Genomic DNA, 20022 nt, shown 5'->3' with positions numbered 1-20022 from the left:
CGTCACTGATGACCCGACACACGGTCACGCACATCGACACGCACTTAAACACGCTAACATCAATATTGACTGAGAGAAGCACTCACACATGAGACATCTCTGCCCGTGATGAACCAGGGTTTCACACGCATGTCAAGAAAAAACTTCTAACATTTAAGGCTCAACTTTATCTTCACAACTTTTAAACACACTTTAGTACGACACACAGACTCGTGAAGCCATTAGAGTGTGTGTGAGAGCCCACAGCTGCCCGTGTAACATCTTTATTGGTCCCAGTGGAAACAGTGGTTATGGCCACTCCAACTCGATTATTGCTTCTTAGCTAGTGTCCCAGTGAAGCGCTGATAAATATTCATGCAGATTAGCCAGGGAACAGTTGGTGTGTGTGTGTGTGTGCGTGTGTGTGTGTGTGTGTGTGTGTGTGTGTGTGTGTGTGTGTGTGTGTGTGCATATGTCAGTGAATAAGAGCGGCTGCATTGATGCCTCGTTGTGGAAAGTAACTAAGTAAATTTACTCAAGTTCTGTACTTAAATAAGACTTTTACATGTAATAGAGTATTTACACATTGTTGTATTGGCAGAGGTGTGAAGTAACAAAGTACAAATACTTTGTTACTGTACTTCAGTACATGTTTCAGGTATCTGCACTTTACCTGAGTATCTCTTTGACTTCTCCTCTCTACATCTGAACACAAACATCTGAACTTTCTCCTCCTCACAGCTTCAAAACAGGCTCGTTACTTTAGTTTGATGCATTTGAGGTGAATTCTGGATTATTGTTATTTGGCGTCATCGCACGCCGCCTTCCCAACATCACAAGACTGATTTCAGATGTGAGAAGACGTAAACAGACAGAGAGGGAGGCTGGAATGGGGAGAAAAGGCGTGTTAGTGTCTCGTATCTGCAGAGATTTTCTTATTTTCTCTCTTTGTTGCTGCTCGGGACGCTTTACCAACCCAACATGTGGCTGTTTGACGTCCTGGGAATGAGACTCAACAATCAACTATCTTTGTGGTGCGTTCAGGAACAGCTGGGACAAATCCTACTGATTCTACCTTTAACTTTAATAGTCTTTGAATTATATTAATATGACGTGAGCTTCAGTTAGCTTTGACCACAAATGTCCTTCAGAGGGAGACTTTTTACTGTGATACTCTGAGTACATTTCAGAGCCTGTACTCTATTACTTTTACTTGTGTAGCACGTCAAAGTACTTCTCATCTGTTCTCTGTGTTTTTCTACACATTGACTCAGTTTCACAGGTTATAATGAGTTGTTTTTTGTTTCTTCTTGGTGTTACATTATCTGTTTGCACGTTTTCTGTGAAGATGCTGACTCAGCAGCGTTATTCCTCCACCGCGGTGTTTACGGGCTGACTGGTCTATTAGACGAACCTGTTTGAATCACGTCGCCCTGCGAGATGAGACGCCTGTTAATTCCCAGACTGTGAGTAACTGCTCCGCCGTAGAGGTCTGCTGGTTTTTTTAAATTCACGGTGTTTGATCGTACTTTTACTCCGGTAATAAGGTGTGTTCAGGTCTACGAGGAGGCATCCTCACAATACAGATTGCTGGTTTTTAATGGCTCCCTCGACCGTCTCGGGCTCTTAAATAACGACCTCGCTCTCACACACACAGCTCACAACTCACACAGCATGTCATTATATCACCTACTGTGGGATAAGTGGGGTATTGACTTAGCAAAATGAACCCTGTTTATTTAAGTGATGGCCCAGAAACATCCGCAGCCCCTCCACCCCGAGGACCATTCTTCTTCCTCTAGTTTCTCTCTGAGGACGTCGTGATGCGAAAGGACGAGTCTGTTGTTGCTTATTATGACTTGGATCTTATTTTTACAGTACACAAAAGCCTTTCAAATTTGTAAGTGAAAGTGTTTACGTGTAGACAGGAGGACAAAATGTGCAGGAAAATATCCGTATTAGTGTGGTGAAGGCCTGACTGATGAATCTCGCCCAGTAATCGGAAGCCTTGCTGGTTCGATTCGACGGCTGCACGTCGCTGGCTGAAGTTTCTGTGTAAACTTCCTAAAACCAGAAAGAGAGCGGCACCGAGCTGCTAACGCTAGCCTGAACTCTCGCCCTTTTCACACAGAGATCACACAATACTGCTGCAACAAAGACAATTCTTCATGCTGACTTCATGATAACAATCATTCACCGTATTTAGCGGTGGTTGATCTCGTCCCCTGCTCACAAAGTACTGTTTCCTGAATTTGAAGTAATATTCAGTTGCTATTCTTCTTCTTCTGGTAGCTGCTTTGTAAAATCCCCTGGTTAAAGCTTACTGCTGTACATAACCAGCGTGGTAGCTGGACGTGCTAACATCCTTTGGAGTATCTGCTGTATAACAGCCTCATGTATGAAGCTTCACTTGTGGTCAGTTTCTGAGATCTGTGCTCACTGATTCATCGCTAAAACAGTCACATTACAACCTGAACTCTACGCTTTAACTTCCCGTCCTGCTTCATCTTTGTCTTTTTTGTACCTGCTGCAGTTTTGGTTTGACCTTTTTAAATATAACGGTCCAGATAATCCGGCTAAACTGTTGGCTTACAAACCGGCCTGATCATCTGACTGTGTTTGTTCCATCTGACTTCTCTTTCAGCAGTTCATCCCAGTTCTCGCCAATTAACTTGATGAGTTTAATCAAATCATGAACCGATGCCAGAACCACGAAGATAAGAGCCCGAAGCTCCGACAAACTCCAGAATTATCTTTTAATAGCAACAGTAAACAGTTATTGATGATTGCAATAAGTCTTGTTCCTCTGCCGGGCCACAGGTAGAAGGTAGAGGAGTTATAATATTCATTTGTCAGTTGTGGTGTAATTTACTGTTTATTGTTTGTCTCCTGTGAGAAAATTAAAGCTGGCTCCGGGCTGCCAGGTGTGTCAGGACGCTCGTCTCCGTCCTCCGTCTCTAACAAATGACTACATCTCCACACCTCCCTCGTCCACGTCCGTCCGAACAGCGTTAAATCTGTTCGCTCGCAGGAGAAGAAACGAGGTTCAGTCCACTTTTGCGTCCGGATGAAACGAGAGCGAACGTTTTTTCGTCCGTGTGTTTTGAGGCAGATTCTCTCATTTGCAAAGACATCAATCTCCATCACGTCTGGTTTATGTGATCCTCTCCTGCTCGTACTCACACCCTCTCTCTCTCTCTCCCTCTCTCTCGCCACTTGTGTCGCCATCTGTTCTCGATTAATGTGAGTTACGAGCAGTAATTGAAGCATCTGTTCATCCGGTGTGCATCCGTTGCTCTGACACACCGACGTATAACACCCCCATCTCGCTATATCTCTCACTCTCTCCTTCATTTTGTTTAACATTATGTCTCTTTTAAACACCTTGAACTGCTCCGGTCGTTTCTAGCCAGTTGGTCGATCGGTCGGTCCACCACTTTTTTTTGGACTGAAATATCTCAAAAACTATTGACATTCGATTTTGGATTATTGCAGAAAAAAAATCTCTGTGTCAAACACAAGTTTATGATTCTTACAGGTTTTGTTCATCCAGATAATCTCCACAGATTAACACCACTTTTGTGATTTTTGAAGCGTAAATTAAATGTGTAGCAGTAAAAAGCTAATGTTAGGCTACAAACAGAAGACATCACGGTCACACAACTTCAACGTCTCCACCACTAAGCGTCTAACTACACAGTTACCATACAGGTTTTCTATAAACTGATCAATGTACAAGTTGTAAAGTCAGAGCTAGAATAGTCTGTAACTAAAGTGGGCCTGTAAAGACGGACTAGTGGGTAGATGAGTCTCGTTTAATGTCCCCGACAACCTCTGTAGTCTCATTCAGACACTTGTTAATGCCCGTAAATGTTTTTCTTAATTAAATGTGGAGTATTTACTGACGTATTTTATGATTTAGAAAAAAAACAAAGGCTAACTTTTCACACTGGTGCGCCTAACATTTTCATTTAGTTGCACCCAATAATTCATTTTAATTTAATTTCTTAACACATTATGTGAATAAGTGTAAACAGGAATAAAGGTGCAAATATAAGTTTTTCTTCATTTAACTCACAGCACAAAAAGACATGGAGATAACCTCAATTGTTTTAGAAATAAACCGCTAAATTTCAGGTGCCCGGTCTCTGATGCTCCGATCAGCAGCCAAGCTACGACGAGAGAAGATGCTGGAACAATATCCCTGCTTCAGCTCCACGTCACGTCTTACAGCGCCCCTTAGCTGCTCTGAAATCACTGTAAACCACCACCTCTCCGGGCTCACTGCTTTAATAACCCGACAAAGATGAGGCTGTTTGCAAAAAGAAGCTTCCTCACTCGTCAGCAAATCGTTGTTGGACACAGCTGCTAGCTCGTCATCCACGTGAGGCAGCGGAGGAGTGGAGCAACTGTACAGCCGCTCACTTTTCAACTTTTCAACTCGCTCAATTCCCAGAGACCCCTCGCCAAAACCTGAAGGCGTTACCCGATAAGATAACAAGATGTATATTCAGGGATATGCCGTTTGTGTTGGGATGGTTTTCAGGAAACTGACAGAACTGGAGCCACGAATAAAAAACTCCCATGATCTCAAGACGTTTGGAAAAACTCACTCGCAGGACAAAATGTAGACTCTTAGGACACTTTGTCTGATGGACGGACAGCTGAACAGCAAAGCTTTGTAAAGCTGAGCAGAGCTGCAGGTTCAGGAGATAATTCATAGCCGATCGTAGTCGCTTTAAAGGAGCACTCACTCAATCAGAAGAGAAAGATCTTCATGACTGAATAAACTGACCTCAAAGGACAACACACTTTGTTTATATGTGGCGGACCCTGCCACCTTTCTAGCTTCAAACAGTGTTCTGGGGACCTTATTTTCTCATTAATATTGTTAATATTAAAATTCTGTGTTTGAATTTCCTCTGTAAAACTACATAATGCCCCTTTAAAGTAGCCTCGGTTTAGTTTTCTCCATCAGCGTGGCCCCCCAGCAGCTCCCAGAGTGCTTCAGCAGGACAAAGACATCCTGTATGTAAGAACTGCAGGCGTGAACACACTCGCATACCGCCAGGATGAGTCTCGTCCCTTTTATTGATCACTTTGCTTCAGCTGACGGGGAGCTGTCAGCTGACGTCGAGGAGGCCGTCTAACTGCTCGACTGGGAATCGGCGTGAAATACCTGCAGAGCCAGACGGACCAGACGCGACCGAGGCAGCTTCTGTAATCTGACGAGAAGCTCCAGCAGACCGCTGAGAGACGGCCGGGAAAAAAGAAAAAAGGAGTGTGTTTACGTGTGGTGGCAGCGTGTGTGTGTGTGTGTGTGTGTGTGTGTGTCAGTCTGGTCTGTACCCCCTGTATGTGCTTAGCAGGCGGCGTAGCCAGACTGAGCTAATAAGGCAGGATGTGTGTGTGTGCAGGAGGCTGGAGGTGGTGGTGGAGGCAGACTCTTCCTGCTGTCACTTTCTGTCTGGCTCTGGCATGTTTACACCCTTGATGGGGGTAGAAAGCTCACACACACACACACACCTGCATACATCTAACACACACACACACGACTCAGCCTATTGTGCTGTAAATCCTGCAGAGATAATGGCCGTCTCGCTATGATTATAACTTCTCCTTTTGATATAATCACCCTCATCTGACTGAAATTATCCTCCCGGAAGATTCCCCCCAATCAAGGGGAAAAAACGCTAGTCAAGACTAGGACACGAGCGTCTAAACGAGAGACTCGGCGTCTGTCGTACGGCAGCCAAATCAGTGTGAAGGCGACAGATTTGAGGGGCAGCGCTAAGTAGAGGTGGGCAGACAGGTGGGGCGTCCATATGTCGCCCCGGCTCCTCGGTCCCCGTCCAGCCCCGCCGCTCTCCTCTCCAGCCTGGACGAGGGTCAGAGGGCAGGCTGCTGTCTCTCTCTCCTCAGCATGGACTCTTGGCATCAGTGCCGGGAGATGAAACACAGCGGCCTTCATGTGTTTCAGCCTTTGTGGACTGATATCTGATGCCCTTTATGCAACAGAGCGATATTTTCCATGTGTGTGTAGATCTGATGTATCATTATTTGTCATTTAAACGGTTATTTTTCCACCCTGTAATTCCCACATTGTAGTGATATGAAGAGTTGAGTCATATGTATTGAAATACAGGAAGAGCTGCAATTATTAAACAGCTATTTTGATAATCAATAAAATTATAAAAATGACTAAATTAGTCATTTCTTAAGAGAAAATAGTCCAAATTCTCTGATTCCAGCTTCTTAAATGTGAATATTTTCTGGTTTCTTTCCTCCTCATCGACAGTAAACTGGATATTTTTGGGTTGTGGACAAAAAGGAGACATTTGAGGACGACATGTTGGGCTTTAGGAAACATAAATCGACATTTTATAGACCAACAACTGATCGATTGATTGATAAACTGACTGGAAGATTAATCGACAGTGAGAATAATCGTTTGTTGCGGCCGTAATTTAAACAGATATTTATTAATGCCATTTACAACAGCTGGACACTAATACTTGTGACATTATTTTACCTTTTTGTTTGTTTATGAAGCTACGTGCTTTTATTTCGTTGTACTTTTCAGTGTAAACCATTCAGGTCAGCAGCTTTTGCTGGAAATGGAACAAATGAAGAAAAATGGTGGTCGGGTCAATGAATGAGGATTATTATGTGATTACACCGTCGTCGTAGCTGCCACTGCTTTTAGGCTCTTTTTGTGACGAGTTATTTAAGAGACGAGGCCTCAGCTGTAATTACTGACCATTTATCCCACTTTGTGTTAATCAACAGTGAAGTGACACCGCGGCCTGTTCACATTCACCAACACGCCGCGCTCAAGGCTTAATGCATTAGATTAGACGTGACCCCGCGGCTCCATTCACTTCAATGAAGCTGTCCGCCGGACGGCGACGGGACAAAGACGGTCGCGGCTGCAGAACAAGTGGCGAGCGGGACGGGAGCTGCCATGTAATCTAATTCCTCTCCGCTTTGTCTTCATTCACTCACTGTCATGACAGATTATGCTTCAATGGGAGGAGGGAGGGCAGGATGATGAATGAGGGAGGAAAAAGGGGGAGGAAGGACGAGAGAGAGAGAGAGAGGCAGACAGGACAATTAAGTTACAGTCAGGTGTGTGTCTGTGTGTGTGTGTGTGTGTGTGTGTGTGTGTGTCCTCATGAATCTGATGTCATGATTCATTGTCTCTAATCTTGCAGTGAAATGCACGAGGGCTCCTGATGAAGTGTGTGTGTGTGTGTGTGTGTGTGTGTGTGTGTGTGTGTGTGTGTGTGTGTGTTCAGGCTGTATCAGTGCTGTGCAGGTGTCAGACTCACACTCACACACACAATGGCTTTTTAATTATTGTAGCTCTGTGGACGCGTCAGAGGTGTTTCTGAACCACCTGACTGGTTTCAGTCCACCGTGTTGCTCCAGGCTGAAATAAATCAGCTGTTACGTTTATTATGAGTGTTTGACGTTCACGTGCCTGAAAGGATGAATAAGAAACTGTAGTGATTTTTCCTCTAGCGCCACCATGAGGTCATTTTTAAGCGAGTTAAGTACAAGCATTACTTGTACATAACTTGAGTATTTCCAGTTTCTCCTCCTCTATAATTCAGGCGCAACTATTGTACTTTTTACTCCACTAAATTCAGTTACTTTATAGATTTTGTTTATTAATACAAGATATAATCAACACATAAATTATGATGTCATATTACAGACTGAGATAAACCTTTACTGCTGCGCTGCAGATAAACTCGTTAAGGTTTTGCGATGATTTATATTTTGGCGTTATGGTTTGTTTAATGTCATTATTGTGTCATCGAGGTGATTATAAGGGTCGTCAATCTGTGCACGTTATGATACCTTGATCTGTTTTTATTAATAAAGGTAATGCCAAAATTTCAGAGCCTCTAAAACCCCGTCAGGTAATATTTTTATCTTGTGTGCACGAGATCCATAACTTGTACAAGACTAAAATAAAAACCAGTCCGGCCTCTGGGACTTCAGCTCGTGGTGGTGCTAGAGGAAAAGATCAGTGACTGTAGGATTCATCCTCTGGGATCCAAGAACGTCTTTGCAAAATATTTTACCGATTCATCAAGTAGATGTTCAGATATTTCACAGCAAAAGATAAAACTTTTGATCTGCTGGTGCTGCAAGATAAAAAGTAGAGAGTATTTTTTAAAGTAACAGTGTTTTATTCATCTTCTTCATCTGGGTCCTTCAGTCTGGACCACAGTGGTGACCAACACACAAAAATAAAGAAACAGTTACATGATCTGAGCCGTCCTTGGAGGAGGAAAACACAGAATGTGATCAACATGTTGATGTTTGTTCTTCTTCCTGCAGGCCTACTTTCGTCAGGGGGTTGCCCTGCAGTATCTGGGCCGTCATGCCGACGCCCTGGCAGCGTTCGCCTCCGGCCTCGCCCAGGACCCCAAGAGTCTCCAGCTGCTCGTCGGCATGGTGGAGGCTGCCATGAAGTCGCCCCTCAGAGGTAAGAAGCTCGTCTGACGACAGCTGAGTTCACACGCTGTCTGTCGACTCTCTCTCCTCGTACTGTACGACAACACGAGGCAGATTCATGCAGACAGAACATTTGTTTGTCTCCTCAACAACAACTTTGTTGTTGAAAGTTGTGGGAGAGGAGAGGGAGATGTAGACGCTGGGGAAACTGTGAAGATACCACTTTTCTTTTGTTCTTTTATTCAGTGCCTCTCCCCGAGGACTGGGACGTGAAAAAAACAAAAAAAGTTGCCTCTTATGATTCAGATCTCACGGAGAAATGGATGCATATTGGATGTGACAAAGGAAGAGATAAGAGAAAAGAGATACGTGGAGAAAATAAATAAAAGAAGTCAGTCAGATGAAATAGAAAGAGAAACACATAGAAGTTGAAATTGAAAATAGTGAGTCTGTGATGGCGAGTCGGGGAGATTGGACACCCACTTGTTGAAGTGAGGGCAGGACTCGAGTGAACGCAGCCTGAATCCTAAAAGCTGGTGAAGCTGCTTCTTTACAATGTGGTGGCTCACAGGAGTCACATCTACTGCGAAGCATTAAGACGGGTGTTGTCCACTCGTACATGTCCATGTCCCAGAGACCAGGGACCAGGGTGTCGTGATATTTATGGCCGTGGATCTGAACTTGCACCTTTTTAGTTAGTCATGTTTGCTTTATATTACATTTTGTGTTGTTTTCTTATTGATACTAAACAATTGTAATTTTTTTTGATTTTGGAAAGGAAGATTTGAAACCACTTCCTGTAAGCTAATGGGTTTCCTGAGCTGAACTGAGGCCTCGTCCCCAGGTACACGGGCATTTTTAAAAATGCATTTTCTTTCAAACACAAGCTGTCAGGCGATGTCAAGCGAACGCCAAAGCAGCAGGTGGTGATATAAGTTTTCCAAAAGCTCCGTTTTTTAGTGACCCGAAACGCCGTTTGGTGAGGAGATAATGACTGAATTTCCATCTTTGGTTGAACTGCTCCTTTAATGTTGCACAACTATTTAAAGTTCTTAAAGAGGACCGTTAGTAACGAGTTAATTATGTAGTTACTGTGGTTTTTGGTCTCTAATTCTTCAGGAAGTCACGATGTTGTTGTTCAAGTTTAATTACAGCTTCATTAAGAGCAGACAGCACATCACCGGGGGGGAGAGGTTTATCAATAACAGTGGGCAGCTGAGGTCTTTAATCAGAAGGAGTTACTGAATGAGTCTGGAGGGTCAAAGAGGCAGGAAGTTACTGAAGGAAGTTACTGAAGGAAGTGACTGAAGGAAGTCACTGAAGGAAGTTACTGAAGGAAGTTACTGAAGGAAGTGACTGAAGGAAGTCACTGAAGGAAGTTACTGAAGGAAGTGACTGAAGGAAGTGACTGAAGGAAGTGACTGAAGGAAGTGACTGAAGGAAGTGACTGAAGGAAGTGACTGTAGGTTTATCGAGCGTTGAGTCAGTGTGTGACAGTGTGTCGGCTGATAATCTGACATCTGATCAGTTACATTTCCATTTTCAGGACTCTTACAAACAGGCTCGCTGTAAAGAGCTGAGCACAGAAGGTTTACCGTGTTTATTAGCATGACTTCGCCTCTCGCGGAGCTCATGATGAAATATTTACGAGGCGGTTTCTTGTGTGTCATTGATCTGTCCGCCCCTCAGTTCTCGCTGAGACTTTTATCTGCAGGTTTCAACAGAACGAGGAGATGAAGGAAGCGTGCATACAATCACGGGCGGTTTGCAGGCTGGAGTTGGCACAGGATTATGTTTTTCTGCCCTTCAGCTGTATCAGAATGAGAGCGGGGCTTCTTGGGAATAGCCTTCTTACTTGGCAAGCAGCAGCAAATGTCTGCGCACGTGGATTTTTTTTTTTTTGCATCTGCTCCGACACTGGAGAGCAAATCTGGTCGAGTATTCATCATAATGTTTCCCCTTAGAGGTAGAGAAAGCCGATCCAGATAGACTGAGCGGGGTCGGAGCTAACTGACCAAATCAGCGCCGTTTTCTCTTTCGTCTGCAAACAACAGGCGTCGCTGCCAAGTTTAAAGAAGAGCTATTTATTATCGGTTTCCTCACCGGAGCATAAAGTATGTAGGAGAGTCCTGCCTGAACTTCTGCAGAGCTATCCTGTGCAGATCTGATGCACTGTGGGAGGTTGTCCTGCTCTCCCGGGGCTTCGACTTCCAAAAACCCAATCTCCCCTAAGCTTCAAAGCGAGCGAGCCTCGGCGCCGAGGGGGCCGAGTATCGAGTGTTACCAGGAGTTGTCATGCTCGAGTAAGCAGGAGGAAGGGCAACATGTTGGACCATGAAGAAGGCAGATATGCAGCGAGCACAGGGGGGATGGGGGGCTGCGGTATTAGCGGCGTGGAAGAGGAGGCCCTCCTCTGGGTTATCTGGCTCCTGTTGTGTCGGCTGATGTCTTTTTCATAGGATGATATGCCGCCGGGCATCAGACAGCTGAGTTGTTAGAAAGAAGAGGCAATCCTTCCAGTTCTGACCCGGTGGGTGTTTACTGAGCCTTCCTCAACTCACCAGAATATTTCAGTTCAGCGTATTTACCAAGACGACAGATGTTAATGAGAGCAGCTGAAGTTCATCTCAGTTAGCGCAGAGAGATAATGTGACCTGATTCTGGTGTGTTCTGGTACACGTTGCAAGTCGGGCAGGTGTTACAGTCATTTTTATGTTTCAGTACCAGATTCAGATGAAGATTGATCTGAAGGCCGATGTGAGAACCACAGATCGGACACCTGCTTTTTCTCTGCTGCTTCATTACAGAAGCAGTTTCCTCTCAGCGTGTGTTCCCCTCAGAGGAAACCTTCATTAATTAAACATATATAAAGCCTGTTTTCTTTATTCAGGCCTTGACAGTCGACAGTCGACCCTGCAGAGCTGATTCCTGTTCACGCTACACGTACCGTACAGTTCTCGAGTGTTTCCACAGCAGTAGTTTGGAGGACGTGTGGTTCTCCTGTGATGGTCAGCCCAGAGGAGCTGCAGCGGTCCACCGACAGGACTGCAGTCTGTACGAGCTACGTGCTGTGGTGGTAGCAGCAGATGTGTGTAACGACTGTGATTAACACACATTCAATAATCTGTTGTCAGAGCTGAAACCTTTTTATTGACACGCCGGCTCAAAGCGTCACTCAATCAAGATGCTGATCTGTTGAACCACTGTCTCATCTCTCAAAAATATCACATATCTGACCATAAGTGCGTCCTCTTCCTATAAGACGTACTTTAATTACACAAAGCTGGCACACAACCACAGTCCACGAGCTCAGACTGACGTCTCCAGGCAGCGTTCAGATGCATTTCACACACTTCTGAGAGTTTTCACAACAGTCTCAGTCCCTCGTCCTCCGTCCAACTGTCGTCTCTTAACTGTGTATTAATCTCAGCAGAAAATGTAATTATAAAAATGCACACTCATCAATAAATTGCCATGACGAGCAGAAATGTTGTGCCTTGATGAAATAATTTCACTTACACGAACAAAATCAGGCGTAAATATTCATCCAAAAACAGTGTAATCACAGACTGAGCAGTGGAAACACGTGCTGATGTCTGGAGACGTGTTTCTGAAGTGTCGTTTACATTCATTCAGTGGCGCCGCTCGTCTCAGTACAGTTAAAGACATTTCAAAGAGCTGTCGCCTACTTTTGTCGCCATTTTTAGTGAGTGTGCTGCACAAACAAATTCAAATCAGTATAAATTTAAAGGACGGACCACTGAACACATGTCTGACTGGATGATGATCTCAGTTCAGTGACCCAGTGAGTTTGAGACTTTATTGTCTCTGGTGGTGCACACATCGTCCCACAGTGATGACAGACGGATACGTGAAGCACAGCTCGACATCACACAACGACGACAGCAGCAACAAACAAGACTCGCAGCTCCCTCAGCGAGTCGACCTGTTGAGGGTTAGAAATGCTTATATTTGTGAATGAACGCTGGTGGTGGACATTGTTAGGATCATTATCAGAATCAACACCAGGAGGCTGCTGTTCATCTGTATCAGATCTCCACATGTGCTTCAGAACAAAGCTCAGCTGGTCACGTAACATGGCCTCATATGATGACATCACATGAACAAATATTAGCTAGCTGGCTGGCTAACATATAGGCAGCAGGGTTAGCATTATTATTATTTTTATTTTTTACATTCGAGGGCAACAGCCCCTCAAAATGTCTGCACACGTCCCTGCAGGTTTCTTTTTTAATTTATACTCACCAACCAACCAACCAGCCACAGAGGGAGACTTTCTAAAGTTATATATGTTTTATTTTCCAATTTTGTCACCAGTCACAGTAAAGCCTGTTAGCATTAGCTGTGTATTGACTGTATTGAGGCCACTTAACGTGAGCACAGCTGTAGCCGGCTATCAGAATCACATCATCTTTTGCTGACTGTTACATGTAGGAGAAAAGGTTCATTCAACAGTCGACAAACTAAAAATACTGAACGCCAAAGTCAGACGTTAACACAAGCAAGCTAACTGGAGTAGCATCTCCTGTGTTCTCTGAGGTAAAATCACTGTTTTTGTCAATGGAGTTTGGTGGACTTTTAACAGAGCATAAGGAATAATGGCTGTCTTTGTGTCCACTTACTTCCTCTCAGACTCCCTTGAGCCCACCTACCAGCAGCTCCAGAAGATGAAGCTGGACAAGAGCCCGTTCGTGGTCGTGTCCGTCATCGGGCAGGAACTGCTGACTCACGGATTCCACGGCGCCTCCGTCGTGGTCCTGGAGGCGGGGCTGAAGATCGGCACGTGCTCTCTGAAGCTGCGTGGATCCGTCTTCTCGGCCCTGAGCTCGGCGTACTGGTCTTTAGGTAACGCAGAGAAGAGTATGGCCTACATGCAGCAGGACCTGGAGGTGACCAAGACTTTAGGTATGGACGAGGAGAGAGCGTGCAGAGTGAACGGACCGTCAGGGTTTGAAAACAGTTGTAATGAACGTCTCGTCCACAGGTGACCAGTCGGGTGAATGCCGGGCTCATGGGAACCTTGGCTCGGCGCTCTTCTCCAAGTGCAGCTACAGAGAAGCTCTGGCCAATCACAGAAACCAGCTGGTGCTGGCCATGAAGCTCAAGGACAGAGAGGTGCGTTTGCATGCGTGTGTGTGAAACATATAGTGTGTGCTCATGTTTATTCATGCGATGACACATGTTGTGTGGAGTCTCAGTTGGAGTGCAGATGATCAGAAAGCAGCCTGATGTTAGTGCACCGTGCACGTCCACGAGTTTATGAGCGACACATGCAGAACAAAAATTGGGACGTTACCAAGTCAAGTGTTTGGCTCCAGTCCTAATCCTGCTGACACCGAGTCCAAAACATACTTATATTCACCTAAATGTTGTTTAACAGCTCTAACTACTAAATCTGACACCTTGTTTTTCATGAGCTACACTCAGAAATATTAAGTTTATACATTTAAACACAAGTGAGGAGCGTTAATTTACTAAAATGTAGTTTATGTGCTGCTGCTGATGAGCTGACACAGGTCAGCTTACTTTTATTTAAAAGATGTTGCCTGGTATCAGACTGAATTGTCAACTTAGTGGAGCGGATGGATTCAAAGGTGTGGAGTCAGGCGAAAAAAGAGGAAAACGGTGCCATGAAAGTTGTGCTTGTGGCCACAAATACATCACATCCTCGGCGATAAGAGCGACTATGCAGAATAAATATTGTATAATTATTTAAACTGTAGTATCCTTTGTCCATGAGCAGGCAGACAGCCACCGTTGCTTCTGGTTGCACAGTTCTGTTCAGGGATATCAACGTTTAATCAAGTCAGTCTACAGGTGAATTTGTATCCAAGGTAAGAAGTGAAGCTCAGTGAGGAAACATCTCCTCCAGAAAAGTGACAAAAGAAACGCTGCACCGCATTCAGGACAAACACCCTGCTGTCATGTTTGAGGACGGCTCGCTGTCAAAGATCACGTCGCTGCTAGCCGTGTGGAGAGAGTTGGGTATCTCAAGCCAGAGTACGTCATGATATCAAGAGCTGCTGCGACTAAACGTGGAAAAGTACTTTGAGAACGAGAAGGATGAGCTCAAAGTAAATCTAACGAGGGCAGACAGGCTGGACGGCTCTCGCAAACAAAACCTAACGTCAGGACTACCTGTAACTTCATGCATCAGACGGCGTCCCGTGTGCTCGTCTCTCCAGCGCTGACACAGCGACAAGAAAAACAACGTGTGGAAATAAATCCGGTTCCAGCGCTCCTCACTCAGAGCTTCTCCGTCCGGCACATGTCAGGACGACCTCGCCGGGGGCTGACGCAGTGCGCCAGAGCTCAACGAGGCTCTATTTATTGCATTCATTCTGCAGGGGAGTTAACCCTTTAGGTAACAGTTAACGGGTGTCAGGTCACCGACAACCCAAGTGGAGATTCTTCAACAAAAGATGTTTGGACGAGCGTCTTTTGGACGACTGCTGAAGTTCACAGGACCAGATATTCCCTCAAAAAGACGAGTGGAAGGCTCTAACTGTGCCACCTTCTGGTGTGACCAACACCTTAAACATACAGAGTTTTTTTTCCTCATACAGTAAGAGCGTGGGATTATGGGAGTTGGTGTCTTCGTGGTCAAACAACCATCACTGTCAACAAAAATCTGTGTGTGTGACTCATTCACTGACAAATGAAAATCATCGTTACCTCAGTTAAATTTCCAGATTTCTCTGGTTTGAACATTGCTGGAAACATTCAGTACACAACTCAACACATTCAGGAAGAGATCCAGTCAATCTTCAGACGTTTTAATGCTTAAACGTTATATTAATGTTCACGAGAGTCGATGTGATCGGGTCACTTGTAGCACAGAGACTTTACAGCAGGAAAATAACGTACATGTTGTGAATTGTTGATGTGTTGTTACAGAAACTCGTTCGCCTCCCTGATGTGTTCACTTTAAGAACAACAGCACTGAGTGTATATGATGTGACACTGTCAGCAGTTTATCCAAGACTTTAACTCTCCAGAGCTGAGTCAGATTACACCGTCGTCATCATCATCATCATCATCATCATCATCATCATCACGACTCCGACGAGGAGACAAACAAGCTTCAGATTTCTTTTTTTGGATCGTCTCCCTCAACCTCTCATGTTTTGTTTTTTTTCCTCTCGTTGCCTCGAGGCCAAAAACCGAACTCACCGACTTTCTTGTGAAACACTTTGGACAGTTGTGAAAACCATAGTTAATTAGATCGCTGTTACAGATTAGACTTTGGCCCCTTTATGTCTCAGAACGCAAAGTAAAGCTGTCAGGTTGTTTGTGTGTGTTTACCTTCGTTTAACTGCTCCCATATGCTCGTGAGCAGTGTGTGTGTGTGTGTGTGTGTGTGTGTGTGTGTGTGTGTGTGTGTGTGCTGCTTTCTTAACTTGGCCAACATGTGAAGCAGTGTGAGTAAACAACATCGTGGGATGGCCGATCCAATTAAGTCTCACTGGATTTAATATTTTATTTTATCTCACGTTGTGTGTCTTTAATGTTGTACAAGAAATACACAAAACCTGACGTGTGTGTTCGTCAGTAATCTTGGATGTTGGCTATATGGCTAGAGTTTCAGTTAGTACACAAACACGTGTGACTGCTGTGCATCGGACCGCAGCTCTGTTCGATTAGCGGCTGCCAGGTGTTTGTGTGTTTTCTTATCTCGGTGCCGTCGGCCATCGCCGCTCATCTTCATGCGCTCTGCACTCTCGACTGTCGGGTTTCTGCCCGATGATGTTTTTCTGTTGAGGTTTTTGCGTGTGCACTCAGAGGCTCCAAGAAATAGGCTGGAAGTTTGAGTTTGTGGTGCGTTTCAATGTCAAACAAACCTTCAGGTAGAAACCCTCCACCCTCATGCTCAAATGCAAATATCATTTTCTTTTTGCGTGATGTTATTTCAAAGTGTACACATCGAATTAGTCTGAACTGGATATTTGATGCTGTCACTGTCACTGACGTTAGGTTGAAACCTCATTTCCTGGTTGGGCCACAGGCGAAAGGAAATGTCCGCGTGAGTTTACCCAAAGCTAGCAGTTAGCCCGACCGGCGGTGAGATAACAAAGCAACACAGTCCAGGAGAACCGTCAGACAGGTCGGATCGCCGCGTTCAAAGGAACAGTTGACCCTAAAAATGTAAATTCAGTCTTCATCTCCCCCCCTCTCAGCGCTGATGGAAAGTCAGGTGAAGTCTCGTCGTCCACAAAACATTTCTGGAGCTTCACAGTAAAACAGAGTTGCAGCATTCTGCTAAACAACTGAAGTAGATGAACCCAACATGGCTCCATACAGCTCATCCATTGTAATCCCAAGTCTGAGGGAGGAGATGATGACTGGATTTTCAGTTTTTGGGTGAACTGTTCCTTTAACCATCTTTTTAAACAGTTTCAGCTGAAAATTACAACAGAAATAAACAAGTTGTTGTGAGTATGACATCACAGTGATTCAGTTTATACTTTTAAGCAAGACACACACACACACACACACACACACACACACACACACACACACACTATCTTCTAATAGCCTGTGATTGCATCCTGTATCTGCAGAGATTGAGCAGCTGTCAGTAAGATGAATGAGTGTTTGACCAGGTTCATTTTAATGAAAGCAGCGAGCGACTCGCGGCGGCGCCTGCTTATATTTCTGTCCGTTCATCTTCATGTTAATCTCCTCTGATGCTTGTTTAACGTCTGACCAGCCTCCACATCAGTGTCACACACACACAAACACGCACACATGTGTAGTGTTGTCATGAATCCTGACAGAAGCTCAGAATCGAACTCAGACTGAAGCGATTCTCCATCAGAACTCGTGTGTCTGTTTTCCCCTGAACGCACCGCAGACAGTCGAATGTCGGCGTTGTTGACAGACGAGTATCGAGCTTCTCCTCCACAGGTGCGCGGCCTAAGGCGACTGAAACACGGTCATCAACAGAAATCCATATCTCCCACTGTGTGTTTGCTTAGCTACGTCACACATGTGTGTGTGTGTGTGTGTCTGTGTGTGTGTCTGTGTGTGTGTGTGTTTCCAGACAGCGAGCCTCCAAACAAAGACGCCGCCTGCAGAGAGCTGATGTCTAACCTACAGGGCTGGACACGAGAAGACAACCACTGTACATTATGATTCAGTGCCGTGCAGTCGGAGCTCAAACACCTCCAGAAAATGAATAAGCAACATTTTTTTGTAAATCACTTCATCATTCAAGTCATTAATCAACCAGGAAGCTGAAATCTGTCACCTCTCTCTGCTTTCCATGATTATAAATGAGATTTATTTGTGTTTTGGCCGTTAGTCAGACAACAGAAGACATCAGAAGACGTAATTTTAGGCACTAAGTCTTGCTGATCCAAACTTAATGACGTGAAACGATATGAAAACAATATGAAAGACGTCTCTTCTTCTTCTTCCAGACGTCCTCTCTCATGTCTGGATGTGCAGACAGACTTTAGTTCGCCCGGACCGACGTGAAGTTAACTCAGATCTGTCTTTTCCCCCCCGACGCAGCGGGAGAACTCGTTTCTCCCTTCAGCCCATGCTGAGGGTTAAAAGCCCATATTTTCTGGCTGACTGTGCGTCGCTTTCCTGCATCTCTCTGGGCCAGTTTATCGAGCAGGAGATGCGGTGCCACTGCTAATCTTTCTCCGTCTCTATTCGTCTCTCCTTTTTCTATTTTCATTCATTAGATCCAGACATCCGTCTTTTTCCCCTCCTACACCTTTTTTTCCTCACATGTTTTTCACCCTCCTAATGAGATCTGCTGCTCTGCTGCAGCATTATATATAAACACAGTGTAATGACAGGTTGAATATTGTGATTCTTTGATTTGTTTTCTCTGCAGAATGACAGATGTTGTCAGTCTCTCCATCTTTTTCATATATATAAATATATATAAACACACACACACACACTGTGTAGTAGCTCACAGCCCCAGACACAACATGATTGGATTTTTTTGTGTGTTTTCCTTGTGCAGGGGAAACATTGTGTCCTTGAGGGAAATCAAACAGTCGTCTGGCCGTTCGACTGTACACACAGAGGCCTTCTCGTCATTTATTAAATCTCCCTCTCCCGCCTGCGAGATGTGTCAACTGGATTTTATGTGTTTACACTCATCACTTTGCTGGGAATTGGGGATTTCAGTGTGTGTGTGTGTGTGTGTGTGTGTGAACAGACAGGAGAAGAGCAGTGTGTCCTGGTGTTAATTAGAAATGGTAAATCCCACTAAAGGTCAGTTTGGATGTTTTCAGTGACACCTTAAAGGAACTTTGTCTGTGTCTGATCTGAGTTTGAACTGAAGGATCAAAACATTCATTCATGAGCAGTTTTCAGTGGTGGAAAGTAACTAAGTACATTTACTCAAGTACTGTAATTAAGTAGAGTTTTTAAGGTAAATATTCTTGACTGGAGTTTTTCTATTTTGTGGTGCTTTATCCTCCTTTTTCTACTCCACCACACTTCAGAGGTAAATGTTGTGATTTTAACACTGTTTCATTTATTAACAACAACGCTTTTGTTATTTCTCAGAGTAAACTTTTACATTAAAGATAAAATATGTAAGAATTTTACGTTAAAATGTGTAAAAACAAACAAACAAAAAAAATCCCAATGTATCCCAAATGAGAACCAGAAAGAAGAAGAAGAAGAAGAAGAAGAAGAAGAAGAAGGAGAAGGAGAAGAAGGAGAAGAGGAAGAAGAAGAGGAAGAAGAAGAAGAAGAAGAAGAAGAAGAAGAAGAAGAAGAAGAAGAAGAAGGAGAAGAAGAAGGAGAAGAAGAAGAAGAAGACTTACTGATAGAAATTGAAGTTTAGACTCTTAAAAAATATATTAACTTACATATTTGGTGCATTTTGTTAAGATATATAGTATAAATACAATCATATATAACTATAATTGCCTTTAACTTCAGATTTATCCTATTTTTTTAATTATTTAATCATCATTATCACATTTTTTCTATATAAAATACAATATATAATATTGTCGGCTGGCACGGTTTCTGCTGAGGAACACACTCCTCTGTATCTGCAGAGTGTAACAGTGTGTGCTGGATATAACTGAGTACATGTTAATAACCCTCGTTAATAATTCATAGCTTCTTCCTCTCCTCTCGCTCACGTTCTTTAAACTTGCAAACATTTCATTACAGCCTCCGAGTCGTTGTCTTCTGTCCGTCACCGTGTCCTCTGAAAGGTCACATTCATGTTGTAATGTCTGAGTGTGAGTCTGTGTGACACCAGAAGGTGTTCAGGAGGACGCTAACGTCATTACTGTCCCTGTGATTGTATCAGGAGATCATCCTTTACAGTGAGTCTATACCTCAGGACAGAGTTTATATTGATAATCGCATCACGCTGTGTGTTCACAGATATAAACTGTGTTCAATAGATCAGGAGCTTTATCACCGATGTCATGTTTCCTGTTGAAGGTGTTTGTTTCTCTGACCTGGATGCTGCAGGCTTTAAAGGTCCTGTATGGAAGAAAGGTTGATCGTTGAGTCTCATTCCCAGGACGTCAAATAGCCACATGTTGGGTTGGTAAAGCG

At 44.1% G+C, this 20022-nt stretch overlaps 1 protein-coding gene across 1 annotated transcript in view; it reads left to right on the top strand.

Annotated features, from left to right (window-relative positions):
* Positions 1-20022, top strand: part of ttc28 (tetratricopeptide repeat domain 28) — a 113101-nt gene that overhangs the window by 57489 nt on the left and 35590 nt on the right. Inside the window, exons 3-5 of the mRNA XM_073478525.1 lie at positions 8332-8479; positions 13102-13374; positions 13454-13584. Of these exons, the coding sequence (XP_073334626.1) occupies positions 8332-8479; positions 13102-13374; positions 13454-13584 (552 nt within the window). The remainder of the gene's footprint in view (positions 1-8331; positions 8480-13101; positions 13375-13453; positions 13585-20022) is intronic.

The sequence above is a fragment of the Pagrus major genome, chromosome 12 (genome assembly GCF_040436345.1).
Source record: "Pagrus major chromosome 12, Pma_NU_1.0".
Lineage (NCBI taxonomy): Eukaryota > Metazoa > Chordata > Actinopteri > Spariformes > Sparidae > Pagrus > Pagrus major.
The sequence above is the reverse complement of the archived record's forward strand: the minus strand, read 5'-3'. Positions and strand labels throughout refer to the sequence as shown.